At 41.7% G+C, this 16,964-nt stretch overlaps 3 protein-coding genes across 3 annotated transcripts; all 3 read right to left on the reverse strand.

The window, feature by feature from the left end:
- Positions 1-122: 122 nt before the first annotated feature.
- Positions 123-6,770, reverse strand: LOC141375058 (protocadherin alpha-C2-like). The gene is made up of 2 exons (XM_073922454.1): positions 4,263-6,770; positions 123-811 (listed from the first exon to the last, which is right to left on the reverse strand). The coding sequence occupies exons 1-2, from the start codon at positions 6,654-6,656 to the stop codon at positions 770-772; spliced, it is 2,436 nt and encodes an 811-aa protein (XP_073778555.1). The 5' UTR covers positions 6,657-6,770; the 3' UTR covers positions 123-769.
- A 43-nt stretch (positions 6,771-6,813) lies between these two features.
- On the reverse strand, positions 6,814-9,603 carry LOC103908739 (protocadherin alpha-C2). Its single transcript, XM_068213421.2, has 2 exons — positions 7,204-9,603; positions 6,814-6,846 (listed from the first exon to the last, which is right to left on the reverse strand). The coding sequence occupies exons 1-2, from the start codon at positions 9,601-9,603 to the stop codon at positions 6,841-6,843; spliced, it is 2,406 nt and encodes an 801-aa protein (XP_068069522.2). The 3' UTR covers positions 6,814-6,840.
- A 417-nt stretch (positions 9,604-10,020) lies between these two features.
- On the reverse strand, positions 10,021-15,673 carry LOC137487555 (uncharacterized). The gene is made up of 2 exons (XM_073922589.1): positions 13,178-15,673; positions 10,021-12,533 (listed from the first exon to the last, which is right to left on the reverse strand). The coding sequence occupies exons 1-2, from the start codon at positions 15,587-15,589 to the stop codon at positions 10,062-10,064; spliced, it is 4,884 nt and encodes a 1,627-aa protein (XP_073778690.1). The 5' UTR covers positions 15,590-15,673; the 3' UTR covers positions 10,021-10,061.
- Between the last annotated feature and the right edge of the window lie 1,291 nt (positions 15,674-16,964).

The following is a 16,964-nucleotide window of genomic DNA, read 5'->3' on the forward strand; positions in this document are numbered from 1 at the left end:
ACAGCGACACGTTGCGTGTATTTAGAAAAATTACGCGAAATATACAGCCATGGTCAAAATTGTTGGCACTCTTGGTAAATAAGAGCAAAGGCAACGGTAAAATACAACACTATTTTCTTTTTGAGCTTTCATTCATTCATTCATTCATTCATTCATGGATATAAAATAAAGTAGCATGTCACTGAAATAAAACAACATGGAGAGGTATTGTTATGTTTTTTTTAAGCTAATGTATTTTAGTAAGAGCTATTGAAATTATTTTACTCGATGCTTTTTCCAATCTACACTAATCAATATATAACAGGTCTGAATCTAAAATAAAGACTGATTAGGCCGGAATAAAAGCTGGATCTATGGCATTTTCCCATAAACAAACTCCTTCAGTTTCTCTACTCCATGCTAGTGTTTAGTTCATCCACCTTTTTTCATTACGGATCAGGTTATTCACGGACTGGAATGGCCATTGCAGTCAGAACCATACTTTTACGCACTAATCATATTATAATTTTGCTTTTAATGTTTCCTTTTGGATCACTTTCATAATAAAAAATCCAGACATGACCCATTAGGAGATTTCTATTATAGTGAGTCAAGGTTTATTTGTAATAGAATCTGCGATTTATATAAGAATTTATATTATAAATACAAATTATGTGTGGGAAAAAAGGATTTCATATTTTCTTAACCTGTACAAAAACGAGCATGCTCTACCAGAGCACACTCACAAACTTCTTTAATCACAATCTGAATAGAAATGAAACTTGACACTTTATGCAAATCTCTCTCTGATGATTGAAACTGAGTTTCTTACCTGTAGAGTAGAAGCCGCAGAGTCGCTGGTCTCGGTCAGTCCTGTGCTCCTCGGGATGCTGGACACGATGTATCTCGCCCCCTTTGGCACAGGCTGTCTGACCACCAGCTTTCCTTTCCTCGTCTCTGCTAGAAATAAACTGTACCAGTAGGCATCGTTGGAGACCAGAGTGGAGTCCGCGATGGTGGAGTTCCTCTCGCTGATCACACTGTTCCTGCTCGGGGGAGCCGCTTTGCTGGGCTTCGCCTTCTGGCACTTGAGCACGATGGTCACCAATATAGTGATGAGCAGAAGAAATGACACAGAGCCCAGTCCGATCACCAGATACAGGTTTAAATCCGAGAAGATGTCATACTCCAAAGGCACCTCAGTGTAGGTTTTAAGCGCGGTCTCCACCGTGGACAGTTTGATGGTGACTGTAGCAGAGAGCGCGGGCTCTCCGTTGTCCTTGGCGATCACCACCAGCCGCTGGTCTCGCGAGTCTCTGTAACTGAACATCCTCATGGTCCGGATCTCTCCGTTGTATTGATCCAAGCTGAATAACGTAGCGTCGGTGTTCTGGAGAAACTGGTAGGTGATGCGAGAGTTGTGCACTGAATCAGAGTCTATGGCGATGACTTTGGCGATCAGAGTTCCTTTATCGGTGGATCTCGGGATGGTTTCCTTCACCTCGGAGCCCTGCGCGCGCCACGGAGACACTATAAGCGGTGTGTTGTCGTTCTGGTCCATGATAATAATGTGAACGGTCACGTTGCTGCTGAGCGGAGGAACACCAGAGTCTCTGGCCTCGATGTGGAACAGAAAATCCTTCTCTATCTCATAATCAAACGTCTTTAGCGCGTAAAGATTGCCGTTCTCCGGGTTAATGGAGAACAGCATGGACATGGAGGTGTTGGCTATTTCCTTCTCTATGATGAAATAAACCAGATACTGGTTTTCATGGAGATCTGGGTCTACAGCAGTTATAGAGCTCAGTGAAGCTCCAGGCGCGTTATTCTCCATTACTGGTATCGTGTAGAAAGTCTGTGGGAACTGAGGAACATTGTCGTTCACGTCCAGCAGCTCTAAAGTGATAGTTTCATTATCAGATAACGGCGGGTTGCCCCTGTCAGTCACGGTGATAGTGATGTCATATTCTGGAAGCTTTTCACGGTCTAACGGCTCTGAAACTAATAATTCATAATAATTATCAGAGGATTTTTTAAGCGCAAAAGGTAAATCAGCAGAGATATGAATGTCTACCTGTCCATTCTCTCCAGAGTCTTTATCACTCACACTAACAACTGCAATCACTGTGTTTACAGCCACATCCTCTTTAACTGGACTTGTGACTGATCTGATGGAGATTTCAGGATGATTATCATTCATATCTGTGATTAAAATCTTTACTTTACACTTTCCTGTCAGACTATTAGCTCCTTTATCTGTTGCTATAATTTCCATATCATAGATCCTGAAATCCTCATAATTAATCAGCTCTTTCACTCGGATTTCTCCATTGTTAGGATTCAGACTGAAAGTCTGCTGCGTTTTCTCTGAAGTGTATAAACTATAAGAGTAAAGTAAATCTGAATTTGAGCCCTCGTCTTTATCTGAGGCGTTTAGTTTCACTACAAGGCTTCCAATAGGCGCGTTTTCAGTCAGATTTATAGTATAACTGTCTTTATCGAATTGAGGGGCGTTGTCATTGGTGTCCAGAACGCGCACAATAATGCTGGCCGTGCCAGAGCGCGCGGGGACTCCTCCATCCACAGCAGTGAGAATCAGATTATGTGAAGCTTGTTCTTCTCTGTCTAAAGGCTTTTTCAGTATCAAATCAGCAAATTTTGACCCATCCCTGCCTGTTTGCATCTCTATGTCAAAATGGTCACTCTCACTCAAATAATACGTTTTAATTGAATTTGAACCAATATCAGGATCCACCGCATTGCTGAGGGAAAATCTCTCTCCGGCTGCTGTAGATTCTGATATATCCAAGTGTATCGTGTCTCTCCGAAACTGAGGAGCATTATCGTTTATATCCACTATTTCTATTTCAATGTTAAATATGCGCACAGGGTTTTCCAATATCACTTCCATTTTGATAAAACATGTCGTCGCCGTTTTAGACAAACAAAGATATTCTCTGTCCATCTTTTCTAATATATAGAGCTCTCCTGTCTCTTTGTTGACATCCAAATATTTTTTGTTTGATATAATGTCTAGTCGCATTTTTCGTCTGCTGAGTGTTGCCACATCCAGTCCCAAATCAGACGCTAAATTAGCCACAACAGAGCCTTCCTCCATTTCTTCTGGGATGGAATAATGCGTAACAGAAGACGCGGTGTCCAAAATAGCGGAGAAAAACAGAAGGACCATTACATACCTCCAAAGCGCTGATTTTGTACATCCCTCCATTCTGCAAAGTTTGAGATATTTGTATTCCACGCGATAGTGTAATGATCAACAAACGAGCAAGTCAGACAGTGAAGCTCTTGTCACAGCGCGCTCCTTTGTGCGCTTTTCCCCTGTGAAATCTGTCATGGCGACTGTGGTTAAAAAGAGTCAAGGCGTTTTCTTAGAGAACAGCGACGCTCAGTGAATTAGATCTGAACATACAAAGTTGAGAAGAGAACAGCATTGCTTGCAACAAATATTAATAGTTTAACACGTTATTTTACTACTTGGAGGCTTTTTTGTGGTATTAGACAACCAAGAAAAGGTGCGTAAACGTGGCTCAAAATGCAATGTGAAAGAAACATGTTGTAAAGTAATAGAACATTTAGAAAACATGTTTGGGTAGTACTTGGAGGGCGCGCCAGCAGGCAGAGCCCAACTTTACTAAGATGTTTACTTAATTCTGGATCAACACTGCAATCATCTAGTCAATTTTGAGGGAAAAGTTTGTGTCAAGTTTAGGCTTACAGTGACGGTGAGGTGCTCCCTCGTTGTTATTTATCTATCATTTCCTCTGATTTATTATGAATAACTAAAAGTGAGGATTATATTTAGAGGTAAGAATTAGAATTTGATATTTGTTGGACAAGAATTATGTTCGAGGATCAGTTAAGTTGAGACAGGAACGCGTCTAAAAGCAAACCCAGGCCATACGGTTTTCCAAAGCGCATGCGCCACCTTATGTCTTACAACCTGGAAGGGAATTATGCCTGAAATGGCACATAATTATTGACTTGTTTTTCCTAAACTTTAAAGTAGAAGAAGCACCATTTAACAAGATTTAATAGTGCGCCTAAAATAACTAATTCAATGAACAAAAACATTTAAAAATTATAATTAGATGAGGACAAAATTAAAATACTCAAAAAAAAAAAAAGTATTTTTATGACCCTGTAAAACACTGAGTACACCAAACCAGAGCGCATTCACAAACTCTTGCATCAAAGTCTGAAAGGAAAATTTGCTTGCAGTTTTATGCAAATCTCTCTCTGATGATTGAAACTGAGTTTCTCACCTGTAGAGTAGAAGCAGCAGAGTCGCTGGTCTCGGTCAGTCCTGTGCTCCTCGGGATGCTGGACACGATGTATCTCGCGCCCTTTGGCACAGGCTGTCTGACCACCAGCTTTCCTTTCCTCGTCTCTGCTAGAAATAAACTGTACCAGTAGGCATCGTTGGAGACCAGAGTGGAGTCCGCGATGGTGGAGTTCCTCTCGCTGATCACACTGTTCCTGCTCGGAGGAGCCGCTTTGCTGGGCTTCGCCTTCTGGCACTTGAGCACGATGGTCACCAATATAGTGATGAGCAGAAGAAATGACACAGAGCCCAGTCCGATCACCAGATACAGGTTTAAATCCGAGAAGATGTCATACTCCAAAGGCACCTCAGTGTAGGTTTTAAGCGCGGTCTCCACCGTGGACAGTTTGATGGTGACTGTAGCAGAGAGCGCGGGCTCTCCGTTGTCCTTGGCGATCACCACCAGCCGCTGGTCTCGCGAGTCTCTGTAGCTGAACATCCTCATGGTCCGGATCTCTCCGTTGTATTGATCCAAGCTGAATAACGTAGCGTCGGTGTTCTGGAGAAACTGGTAGGTGATGCGAGAGTTGTGCACTGAATCAGAGTCTATGGCGATGACTTTGGCGATCAGAGTTCCTTTATCGGTGGATCTCGGGATGGTTTCCTTCACCTCGGAGCCCTGCGCGCGCCACGGAGACACTATAAGCGGTGTGTTGTCGTTTTGGTCCATGATAATAATGTGAACGGTCACGTTACTGCTGAGCGGAGGAACACCAGAGTCTCTGGCCTCGATGTGGAACAGAAAATCCTTCTCTATCTCATAATCAAACGTCTTTAGCGCGTAAAGATTGCCGTTCTCCGGGTTAATGGAGAACAGCATGGACATGGAGGTGTTGGCTATTTCCTTCTCTATGATGAAATAAACCAGATACTGATTTTCATGGAGATCTGGGTCTACAGCAGTTATAGAGCTCAGTGAAGCTCCGGGCGCGTTATTCTCCATTACTGGTATCGTGTAGAAAGTCTGTGGGAACTGAGGAACATTGTCGTTCACGTCCAGCAGCTCTAAAGTGATAGTTTCATTATCAGATAACGGCGGGTTGCCCCTGTCAGTCACGGTGATAGTGATGTCATATTCTGGAAGCTTTTCACGGTCTAACGGCTCTGAAACTAATAATTCATAATAATTATCAGAGGATTCTTTAAGCGCAAAAGGTAAATCAGCAGAGATATGAATGTCTACCTGTCCATTCTCTCCAGAGTCTTTATCACTCACACTAACAACTGCAATCACTGTGTTTACAGCCACATCCTCTTTAACTGGACTTGTGACTGATCTGATGGAGATTTCAGGATGATTATCATTCATATCTGTGATTAAAATCTTTACTTTACACTTTCCTGTAAGACTATTAGCTCCTTTATCTGTTGCTATAATTTCCATATCATAGATCCTGAAATCCTCATAATTAATCAGCTCTTTCACTCTGATTTCTCCATTATTAGGATTCAGACTGAAAGTCTGCTGCGTTTTCTCTGAAGTGTATAAACTATAAGAGTAAAGTAAATCTGAGTTTGAGCCCTCGTCTTTATCTGAGGCGTTTAGTTTCACTACAAGGCTTCCAATAGGCGCGTTTTCAGTCAGATTTATAGTATAACTGTCTTTATCGAATTGAGGGGCGTTGTCATTGGTGTCCAGAACGCGCACAATAATGCTGGCCGTGCCCGAGCGCGCGGGGACTCCTCCATCCACAGCAGTGAGAATCAGATTGTAAGAAGCTCGTTCCTCTCTGTCTAAAGGCTTTTTTAGAATCAAATCAGCAAACTTTGACCCGTCCCTGCCTGTTTGTACCTCTATGTTAAAGTGTTCATTTTCGCTCAAATAATATGTTTTTATTGAATTTGAACCAATATCAGGATCAACCGCATTACTGAGGGAAAATCTCTCTCCGGCTGCTGTAGATTCTGATATATCCAGACGTATCGTATCTCTCCAAAACTGAGGAGCATTATCGTTTATATCCACTATTTCAATTTCAATGTTAAACATCCGCACAGGATTCTCCATCGTCACCTCCATTTTGATAAAACAATTTGTCGTTTTTGATGAACAAAGGTATTCTCTGTCCATCTTTTCCAATATATAGAGCTCTCCTGTCTCTTTGTTAACATTCAAATACTTTTTGTTAGATCTAATATCGAGACGCATTTGTCGATTGTTGAGTGTTGTCACATCCAGTCCCAAATCAGACGCTAAATTAGCCACAACAGAGCCTTCCTCCATTTCTTCTGGGATGGAATAATGCGTAACAGAGGACGCGGTGTCCAAAATAGCGGAGAAAAACAGAAGGACCATTACATACCTCCAAAGCACTGATTTTGTACATCCCTCCATTCTGCAACGTTTAGTATAATTGTACTCCTATCGATTATGAAATGATCAGGAAACAAATATTTCACACGGTGAAGCTCTTGTCACAGCGCGCTCCTTTGTGCGCTTTCCTCCTGTGAAATCTGTCATGGCGATTTTGGTTAAAAGAGTCAAGGCGTTTTCTTAGAGAACAGCGACGCTCAGTGAGTTAGATCTGAACATACACAAAAAGAAAACATTCTGGTTCAGCATAAACTTAAATATTGTTCAGTTTTCCTTGTCATTTGTATTTTAGGGGCGCATTTTTCCTTTTTAATAAATGCACGAGAAAATATGCAAAAGTAATACACAAAATACAACATTAAGAACAAAAAATGGTTGTGAAATCATAATTTAAAAACAATGAATGTTATGTTTGTGGGGAAAAATCCTTTTATATTTTTATAACCTGTAAAAAACGAGTATGGCACTCCAGAGCGCATTCACAAACCTTTTCATCACTATATTGATATAAGTTTAGCATGACACGATATGCAAATCTCTCTCTGATGATTGAAACTGAGTTTCTTACCTGTAAAGTAGAAGCCGCAGAGTCGCTGGTCTCGGTCAGTCCTGTGCTCCTCGGGATGCTGGACACGATGTATCTCGCGCCCTTTGGCACAGGCTGTCTGACCACCAGCTTTCCTTTCCTCGTCTCTGCTAGAAATAAACTGTACCAGTAGGCATCGTTGGAGACCAGAGTGGAGTCCGCGATGGTGGAGTTCCTCTCGCTGATCACACTGTTCCTGCTCGGAGGAGCCGCTTTGCTGGGCTTCGCCTTCTGGCACTTGAGCACGATGGTCACCAATATAGTGATGAGCAGAAGAAATGACACAGAGCCCAGTCCGATCACCAGATACAGGTTTAAATCCGAGAAGATGTCATACTCCAAAGGCACCTCAGTGTAGGTTTTAAGCGCGGTCTCCACAGTGGACAGTTTGATGGTGACTGTAGCAGAGAGCGCGGGCTCTCCGTTGTCCTTGGCGATCACCACCAGCCGCTGGTCTCGCGAGTCTCTGTAGCTGAACATCCTCATGGTCCGTATCTCTCCGTTGTATTGATCCAAGCTGAATAACGTAGCGTCGGTGTTCTGGAGAAACTGGTAGGTGATGCGAGAGTTGTGCACTGAATCAGAGTCTATGGCGATGACTTTGGCGATCAGAGTTCCTTTATCGGTGGATCTCGGGATGGTTTCCTTCACCTCGGAGCCCTGCGCGCGCCACGGAGACACTATAAGCGGTGTGTTGTCGTTCTGGTCCATGATAATAATGTGAACGGTCACGTTACTGCTGAGCGGAGGAACACCAGAGTCTCTGGCCTCGATGTGGAACAGAAAATCCTTCTCTATCTCATAATCAAACGTCTTTAGCGCGTAAAGATTGCCGTTCTCCGGGTTAATGGAGAACAGCATGGACATGGAGGTGTTGGCTATTTCCTTCTCTATGATGAAATAAACCAGATACTGATTTTCATGGAGATCTGGGTCTACAGCAGTTATAGAGCTCAGTGAAGCTCCAGGCGCGTTATTCTCCATTACTGGTATCGTGTAGAAAGTCTGTGGGAACTGAGGAACATTGTCGTTCACGTCCAGCAGCTCTAAAGTGATAGTTTCATTATCAGATAACGGCGGGTTGCCCCTGTCAGTCACGGTGATAGTGATGTCATATTCTGGAAGCTTTTCACGGTCTAACGGCTCTGAAACTAATAATTCATAATAATTATCAGAGGATTCTTTAAGCGCAAAAGGTAAATCAGCAGAGATATGAATGTCTACCTGTCCATTCTCTCCAGAGTCTTTATCACTCACACTAACAACTGCAATCACTGTGTTTACAGCCACATCCTCTTTAACTGTGCTCTGAAATGACTTAATCGAAATTTCAGGATGATTATCATTCATGTCAGTTATTAACACTGATAATTTGCATTGACCTGATAATGGATGTGTGCCTTTATCAGATGCTATAACTTCCATATCGTAAATTCTAAAGTCTTCATAATTAACCATCTCTTTCACTCTAATTTCACCACTGTCAGGATTCAGACTGAACGTTTTCTGTGTCTTCTCTGATGTATACAGACTAAATGAATACACCAGCTCTGCATTAGAACCCTCGTCTAGATCTGTAGCGTTTAATTTAACCACCAGGCTGCCTATGGGTGCGTTTTCAGTTAAATTGATGGTGTAGCTGTCTTTGTCAAATTTAGGGGCGTTGTCATTGGCATCCAACACACGAACCATGATGCTGGCCGTGCCTGAACGCGGAGGGACTCCGCCATCCACTGCTGTCAGAATCAGATTATGAACAGCCTGCGTTTCCCGATCTAGCGCCTTTTTTAATATTAAATCTGCAAATTTGGACCCGTCCCTCCCAGACTGAATTTCAATGTCAAAGTGCTCGTTTTTGCTCAAATAATACGTTTTAACAGAGTTTGAGCCGACATCAGAATCCACCGCATTACTGACAGAGAATCGCTCACCGGCTGATGTTGACTCGGTGATATCTAAATTAATAGTATCGCGTCTAAACTGAGGATTATTGTCATTTATGTCAGTGATTTCCAGCTCAATATAAAATATTCTCACAGGGTTCTCTACAATAACTTCGAGTTTTAAAAAGCAAGTCGTACTTGTTTTGAGAGGACAAAGATGCTCACGGTCTATTTTCTCTTGTATGTACAGCTCACCTCTGTCTTTGTTTATTGCGAGGTATTTTTTGTTAGCAATAACATCTAATCGCACATTTCTTTTAATGAAGGTCTGTACGTCAAGCCCTAAATCAGTAGCTAAATTAGCCACTACAGACCCCACTTCCATCTCCTCCGGAACAGAATAGTGCGTAACAGCCAGAGCCGAGCGGCAAACCGCTGATAAAAGGAAAAGCAGCGAGACGTACCTTCTCCATGACAGGGCGTTCAAATCAGAATCCATTGTCTGATAAAAGGGTTACGACGAAAGAACAAAGCAGTTCATGCAGCAGCAAAACATATGATTATACTCCAAATTTAAGATGTAGACAAAACTGTTAGTGAAGATCTGAAAAATGAAAGTTTCCTTGATGTAAACTGCAATATTTGGCATTAAAAACAGTGACGCACAAAACCAGTGCTCATTGCAGAATGGCCAACTATGATAGTGACGCTGAAATTACGCACGCAGAGAAATCTACAAGCTTACTTGTGAGACTACAGCGCCACTTGGCGCACATACTGTGAGGTGCCTCAAAATCTGTGGAGAACTTCAAATATGTATTAAAACTTAAATATATATACGTTTTTTTTTTTACATTGAAATAAAAAGAAATTGCGTAAATCTTTTGAAATTAAAGCATTATATAAAAAACAACTAAAGTTACCCCTTTCAAATATTCTTACCTTGGATTGTGTGCTTCAGAAGCCACAATAAATTGTAAAATATGAAAATAAACAGGATTTAAATATAAATATGAATCTCACCTGTAGAGTAGAAGCCGCAGAGTCGCTGGTCTCGGTCAGTCCTGTGCTCCTCGGGATGCTGGACACGATGTATCTCGCTCCCTTTGGCACAGGCTGTCTGACCACCAGCTTTCCTTTCCTCGTCTCTGCTAGAAATAAACTGTACCAGTAGGCATCGTTGGAGACCAGAGTGGAGTCCGCGATGGTGGAGTTCCTCTCGCTGATCACACTGTTCCTGCTCGGAGGAGCCGCTTTGCTGGGCTTCGCCTTCTGGCACTTGAGCACGATGGTCACCAATATAGTGATGAGCAGAAGAAATGACACAGAGCCCAGTCCGATCACCAGATACAGGTTTAAATCCGAGAAGATGTCATACTCCAAAGGCACCTCAGTGTAGGTTTTAAGCGCGGTCTCCACCGTGGACAGTTTGATGGTGACTGTAGCAGAGAGCGCGGGCTCTCCGTTGTCCTTGGCGATCACCACCAGCCGCTGGTCTCGCGAGTCTCTGTAACTGAACATCCTCATGGTCCGGATCTCTCCGTTGTATTGATCCAAGCTGAATAACGTAGCGTCGGTGTTCTGGAGAAACTGGTAGGTGATGCGAGAGTTGTGCACTGAATCAGAGTCTATGGCGATGACTTTGGCGATCAGAGTTCCTTTATCGGTGGATCTCGGGATGGTTTCCTTCACCTCGGAGCCCTGCGCGCGCCACGGAGACACTATAAGCGGTGTGTTGTCGTTCTGGTCCATGATAATAATGTGAACGGTCACGTTACTGCTGAGCGGAGGAACACCAGAGTCTCTGGCCTCGATGTGGAACAGAAAATCCTTCTCTATCTCATAATCAAACGTCTTTAGCGCGTAAAGATTGCCGTTCTCCGGGTTAATGGAGAACAGCATGGACATGGAGGTGTTGGCTATTTCCTTCTCTATGATGAAATAAACCAGATACTGGTTTTCATGGAGATCTGGGTCTACAGCAGTTATAGAGCTCAGTGAAGCTCCAGGCGCGTTATTCTCCATTACTGGTATCGTGTAGAAAGTCTGTGGGAACTGAGGAACATTGTCGTTCACGTCCAGCAGCTCTAAAGTGATAGTTTCATTATCAGATAACGGCGGGTTGCCCCTGTCAGTCACGGTGATAGTGATGTCATATTCTGGAAGCTTTTCACGGTCTAACGGCTCTGAAACTAATAATTCATAATAATTATCAGAGGATTCTTTAAGCGCAAAAGGTAAATCAGCAGAGATATGAATGTCTACCTGTCCATTCTCTCCAGAGTCTTTATCACTCACACTAACAACTGCAATCACTGTGTTTACAGCCACATCCTCTTTAACTGGACTTGTGAATGATCTGATGGAGATTTCAGGATGATTATCATTCATATCTGTGATTAAAATCTTTACTTTACACTTTCCTGTAAGACTATTAGCTCCTTTATCTGTTGCTATAATTTCCATATCATAGATCCTGAAATCCTCATAATTAATCAGCTCTTTCACTCGGATTTCTCCATTATTAGGATTCAGGCTGAAAGTCTGCTGCGTTTTCTCTGAAGTGTATAAACTAAAAGCATAAAATATTTCAGAATTTGTTCCCTCGTCTTTATCTGTCGCGTTTAGTTTCACTACAAGGCTTCCAATAGGCGCGTTTTCAGTCAGATTTATAGTATAACTGTCTTTATCGAATTGAGGGGCGTTGTCATTGGTGTCCAGAACGCGCACAATAATGCTGGCCGTGCCGGAGCGCGCGGGGACTCCTCCATCCACAGCAGTGAGAATCAGATTATGTGAAGCTTGCTCCTCTCTATCTAAAGGCTTTTTCAGTATCAAATCAGTGAATTTTGATCCATCTCTTCCAGTTTGTATCTCTATTGAAAAATGATCGCTTTCACTGAGGTAGTAAGTCTTAATTGAATTAACGCCAATATCAGGATCAACCGCATTGTTCAAAGAGAATCGTTCACCCACAGGCGTTGACTCTGAAATGTCCAAATGCATTGTGTCCCTTCGAAAATGTGGAGCATTGTCGTTAATATCAAGGATTTCTAGCTCAATGTTAAACATTCGCACGGGATTTTCGATTGTAGCATCCAGTTTAAGTACACAAGTTGTTCCTGATTTAGTGGTGCAAATGAGCTCTCGGTCGATTCGCTCCACAATGAACAGCTCTCCCGTTTCTTTGTTAATATCCAGATATCTTTTATTTGCAAGTGTGTCAAGGCGAATTTTGCGTTTACTCAGTGTCTTAACATCTAATCCCAGATCCGTTGCCAAATTAGCCACGATAGATCCCTCATCCAGTTCTTCGGATATAGAATAATGAGTAACAGAAGATGTTGTATGTAGAGCAGATATTAAAATGATGACGGACACGTACCTTTTCAGTGCCTCGCTTTTCATTCGTGATTCCATTGTTTCGATTTATAGTCCAGTAATGGTGACACTAAAAATAAATATCCTGCGTTTACTAATTGTATAGTTTGGTTATAAAGAAGCAGAACAAACCATTTTGCGGTGTTCATGAAAGAGCAGAGCACACAGCTTTCTGCCAACAAAGCAAACACGTCACCAGCACGGCTATAATGAGAGATACACGAAGAGGAGCCGGTTTGATGGAGAAGAGCGACGCTGTGCGCTTTGGTTAGCGTGGTACATACACGCAGCAGGTTTAGTAGCAAAATACAAACGGAAAACTGCATGGGTAGATATGCAATATTTAAAATAAAATCTGCTTTAAATTATAAAACGACTGCCTATTACAAAAACAACTTATAGATTTTCCATTAATACTGACATTAAAATAAATATAATAAATTGGACAGAGAAATTGAACTTAAAACACTTAACAATTCATTTTTCCTTCATAAACTTGTTTTGCCAAAGCTAGCGCACTAAATAGATAGATAGATAGATAGATAGATAGATAGATAGATAGATAGATAGATAGATAGATAGATAGATAGACAGGAAAAAAGGACACTTTGAGGTTGATTCTAAGTTTTAAAACCGTGCTGTGCAAAGCCTGGTATTGTTCATGATACATTAAAATTAAAAGCCATATATTAATTCCTTACCTGTAGAGTAGAAGCCGCAGAGTCGCTGGTCTCGGTCAGTCCTGTGCTCCTCGGGATGCTGGACACGATGTATCTCGCGCCCTTTGGCACAGGCTGTCTGACCACCAGCTTTCCTTTCCTCGTCTCTGCTAGAAATAAACTGTACCAGTAGGCATCGTTGGAGACCAGAGTGGAGTCCGCGATGGTGGAGTTCCTCTCGCTGATCACACTGTTCCTGCTCGGAGGAGCCGCTTTGCTGGGCTTCGCCTTCTGGCACTTGAGCACGATGGTCACCAATATAGTGATGAGCAGAAGAAATGACACCGAGCCCAGTCCGATCACCAGATACAGGTTTAAATCCGAGAAGATGTCATACTCCAAAGGCACCTCAGTGTAGGTTTTAAGCGCGGTCTCCACCGTGGACAGTTTGATGGTGACTGTAGCAGAGAGCGCGGGCTCTCCGTTGTCCTTGGCGATCACCACCAGCCGCTGGTCTCGCGAGTCTCTGTAGCTGAACATCCTCATGGTCCGGATCTCTCCGTTGTATTGATCCAAGCTGAATAACGTAGCGTCGGTGTTCTGGAGAAACTGGTAGGTGATGCGAGAGTTGTGCACTGAATCAGAGTCTATGGCGATGACTTTGGCGATCAGAGTTCCTTTATCGGTGGATCTCGGGATGGTTTCCTTCACCTCGGAGCCCTGCGCGCGCCACGGAGACACTATAAGCGGTGTGTTGTCGTTCTGGTCCATGATAATAATGTGAACGGTCACGTTACTGCTGAGCGGAGGAACACCAGAGTCTCTGGCCTCGATGTGGAACAGAAAATCCTTCTCTATCTCATAATCAAACGTCTTTAGCGCGTAAAGATTGCCGTTCTCCGGGTTAATGGAGAACAGCATGGACATGGAGGTGTTGGCTATTTCCTTCTCTATGATGAAATAAACCAGATACTGATTTTCATGGAGATCTGGGTCTACAGCAGTTATAGAGCTCAGTGAAGCTCCAGGCGCGTTATTCTCCATTACTGGTATCGTGTAGAAAGTCTGTGGGAACTGAGGAACATTGTCGTTCACGTCCAGCAGCTCTAAAGTGATAGTTTCATTATCAGATAACGGCGGGTTGCCCCTGTCAGTCACGGTGATAGTGATGTCATATTCTGGAAGCTTTTCACGGTCTAACGGCTCTGAAACTAATAATTCATAATAATTATCAGAGGATTCTTTAAGCGCAAAAGGTAAATCAGCAGAGATATGAATGTCTACCTGTCCATTCTCTCCAGAGTCTTTATCACTCACACTAACAACTGCAATCACTGTGTTTACAGCAACATCCTCTTTAACTGGACTTGTGACTGATCTGATGGAGATTTCAGGATGATTATCATTCATATCTGTGATTAAAATGGTTAGTTTACATTTCCCTGTGAGACTATTAGATGCTTTATCTGTCGCTATTACTTCCATATTATAGATTTTGAAATCTTCATAATTTATAATCTCTTTAACTCGAATTTCTCCAGTTTCTGAGTTTAAATTGAATGTCTCTTGCGTCTTCTCTGAGGTGTACAAACTGAATGTGTACACAATTTCTGAATTTTGGCCTTCGTCTAAATCTGTTGCATTTAATTTCACAACAAGACTCCCAATAGGAGCATTTTCACTTAAGTGTACAGTATAACTGTCTTTGTCGAATTGAGGGGCGTTGTCATTGGTGTCTAGCACTTGGACAATAATATTAGCAGTCCCAGAGCGCGAAGGCACTCCGCCATCTACAGCAGTGAGTATCAGATTATGGACCGCTTGTTCTTCGCGATCTAATGCCTTTTTCAGTACTAAATCAGCAAGTTTAGATCCATCTCGACCTGACTGTATTTCGATAGTAAAATGATCGCTTTCGCTAAGATAGTAGGTCTTGATTGAATTAGATCCAATATCTGAATCCACTGCATTGTTGAGAGAGAAACGCTCTCCGGCTGGCGTCGACTCTGAAATGTCTAAATGCATGACGTCTCGTCGAAAATGGGGTGAATTGTCATTAATATCCAGTATTTCTAATTCAATATTAAACATCCTAATTGGATTTTCTATTGTAGCATCAAGCTTTAGAAAACATGAACTTGTTTTGGCCGGGCAGAGATATTCTCTGTCTATCTTTTCGACGATGAACAGCTCCCCCGTTTCTTTATTTATATCCAGATATTTTTTATTTGCGATCACATCCAGGCGCATCCTGCGTTTTGTCAGACTTTGTACATCCAAACCGAGATCAGTGGCTAAATTCGCAACGACCGATCCAACCTCCATTTCCTCGGGAATAGAGTAATGCGTAACAGCAAATGCTGAGTTAAACACAGCAGAGGTGACCAGAAATAACCAAACGTACCTTCTCCATTTTTGCGCGTCCATAAACGGTCCCATTCTCATTTAAAATACTAGTCCAGTATACTCCAAAAACGCACTGACAATGAAAGACGCAGGGGAACAAAGAGACAGCGAAGGAGAGGATCACCCGGTACTACAGTGTGACGCTACATTATGGCAACCAATATGTTCTGTCTGGCATATTGCTAGACAACAGCGACGCTTTGTGCACGATGCAAAAACATCACGTTCAAAATAGAACCAGCCCAAAATTAATCACTGTTCAATGAAGAGGCCTAGTGAATAATAACACCGCACATTTGCAGAAATACTAAGCGCAAGAGAGGGGGGAAATAATTTCCCATGCACTTCTTTCCTTGCACACATGCCCATTGCATTATTACATGTAAACGTACATCTTGTACTATTATTGGTCTAATCATGTCCATCTGCAAAACAAGTCCATATCCTTTCTGCTAAAGTGTGCATATTGTCTAATTTAAATTGTGTAACCTGTCTATAGTTAGTACATTTTTTGTTATATCTTATATCGGATCATGCTTGCATGACTTTAATAGTTATCATCCTTTTTTATCCATAATACTACTACCTCTATCTATATATTGTAGCTTATGTTTACTATATATATCACTGTTGCACTTACTGCTTGTATTTGCACTCTGGTAAGATGCTGATTGAGTTTTCGTAATTGTACACTCTCAGAAAAAAAGGTACAAGATGGTGCAAATAATGTTCCTTTGTAAAAGTTGTACCTTATATGGTACAGAAAAAAACTCTTATGATGCTGTTCTGTACATTTTATAGTGCAATTGGATTAAGATACATGATTGTTTTCATAAAAAAAGGCGCATAAGTGTTGGACAACTTCTTCTTTACAATTTCTATGAAGATAAATGTTACTGGAAAGGCAAAGTGGTGAATAATTTCCATATTAAAACATAAAGCATCATTTAAAAGCATCTGCTTAAAGAAACTCATAAACATTAACTATTAAGTTCTATAATGCAAAGCAACTGATAAAACAAAACTATAGGTATTGTGAACTACACATTTAAGGCATTTGTAATAAACATTATAAGCATTTTCTGATAAATACAGTTTCATTATTGATATCTGCACTTTTTTGGCGTTTGCTTTCCACCATGCAAGTGAGCTGGCAAAAGTCCTGCATGTGCAAACTGTTCATGCAGACATTTCAGTCTTGTGAAACTAATCAAACATTGTAGATATCTCGGTACAATACTTTCGCATAATTATATTTCTATTTTAAAATTAAGTAAATTAAATAAACTTTTAAGTGAGTATAAAGGTATTGTGTGAAACCTAGAAAGACAAATGTGTTTATTGTACATGGGATAATGTGTTTCTGTGACAGCTTAGTGGAAAGTGCTGTGAAATGATTAGCAAAAATAGATAT

Source organism: Danio rerio, chromosome 14 (genome assembly GCF_049306965.1).
Source record: "Danio rerio strain Tuebingen ecotype United States chromosome 14, GRCz12tu, whole genome shotgun sequence".
Lineage (NCBI taxonomy): Eukaryota > Metazoa > Chordata > Actinopteri > Cypriniformes > Danionidae > Danio > Danio rerio.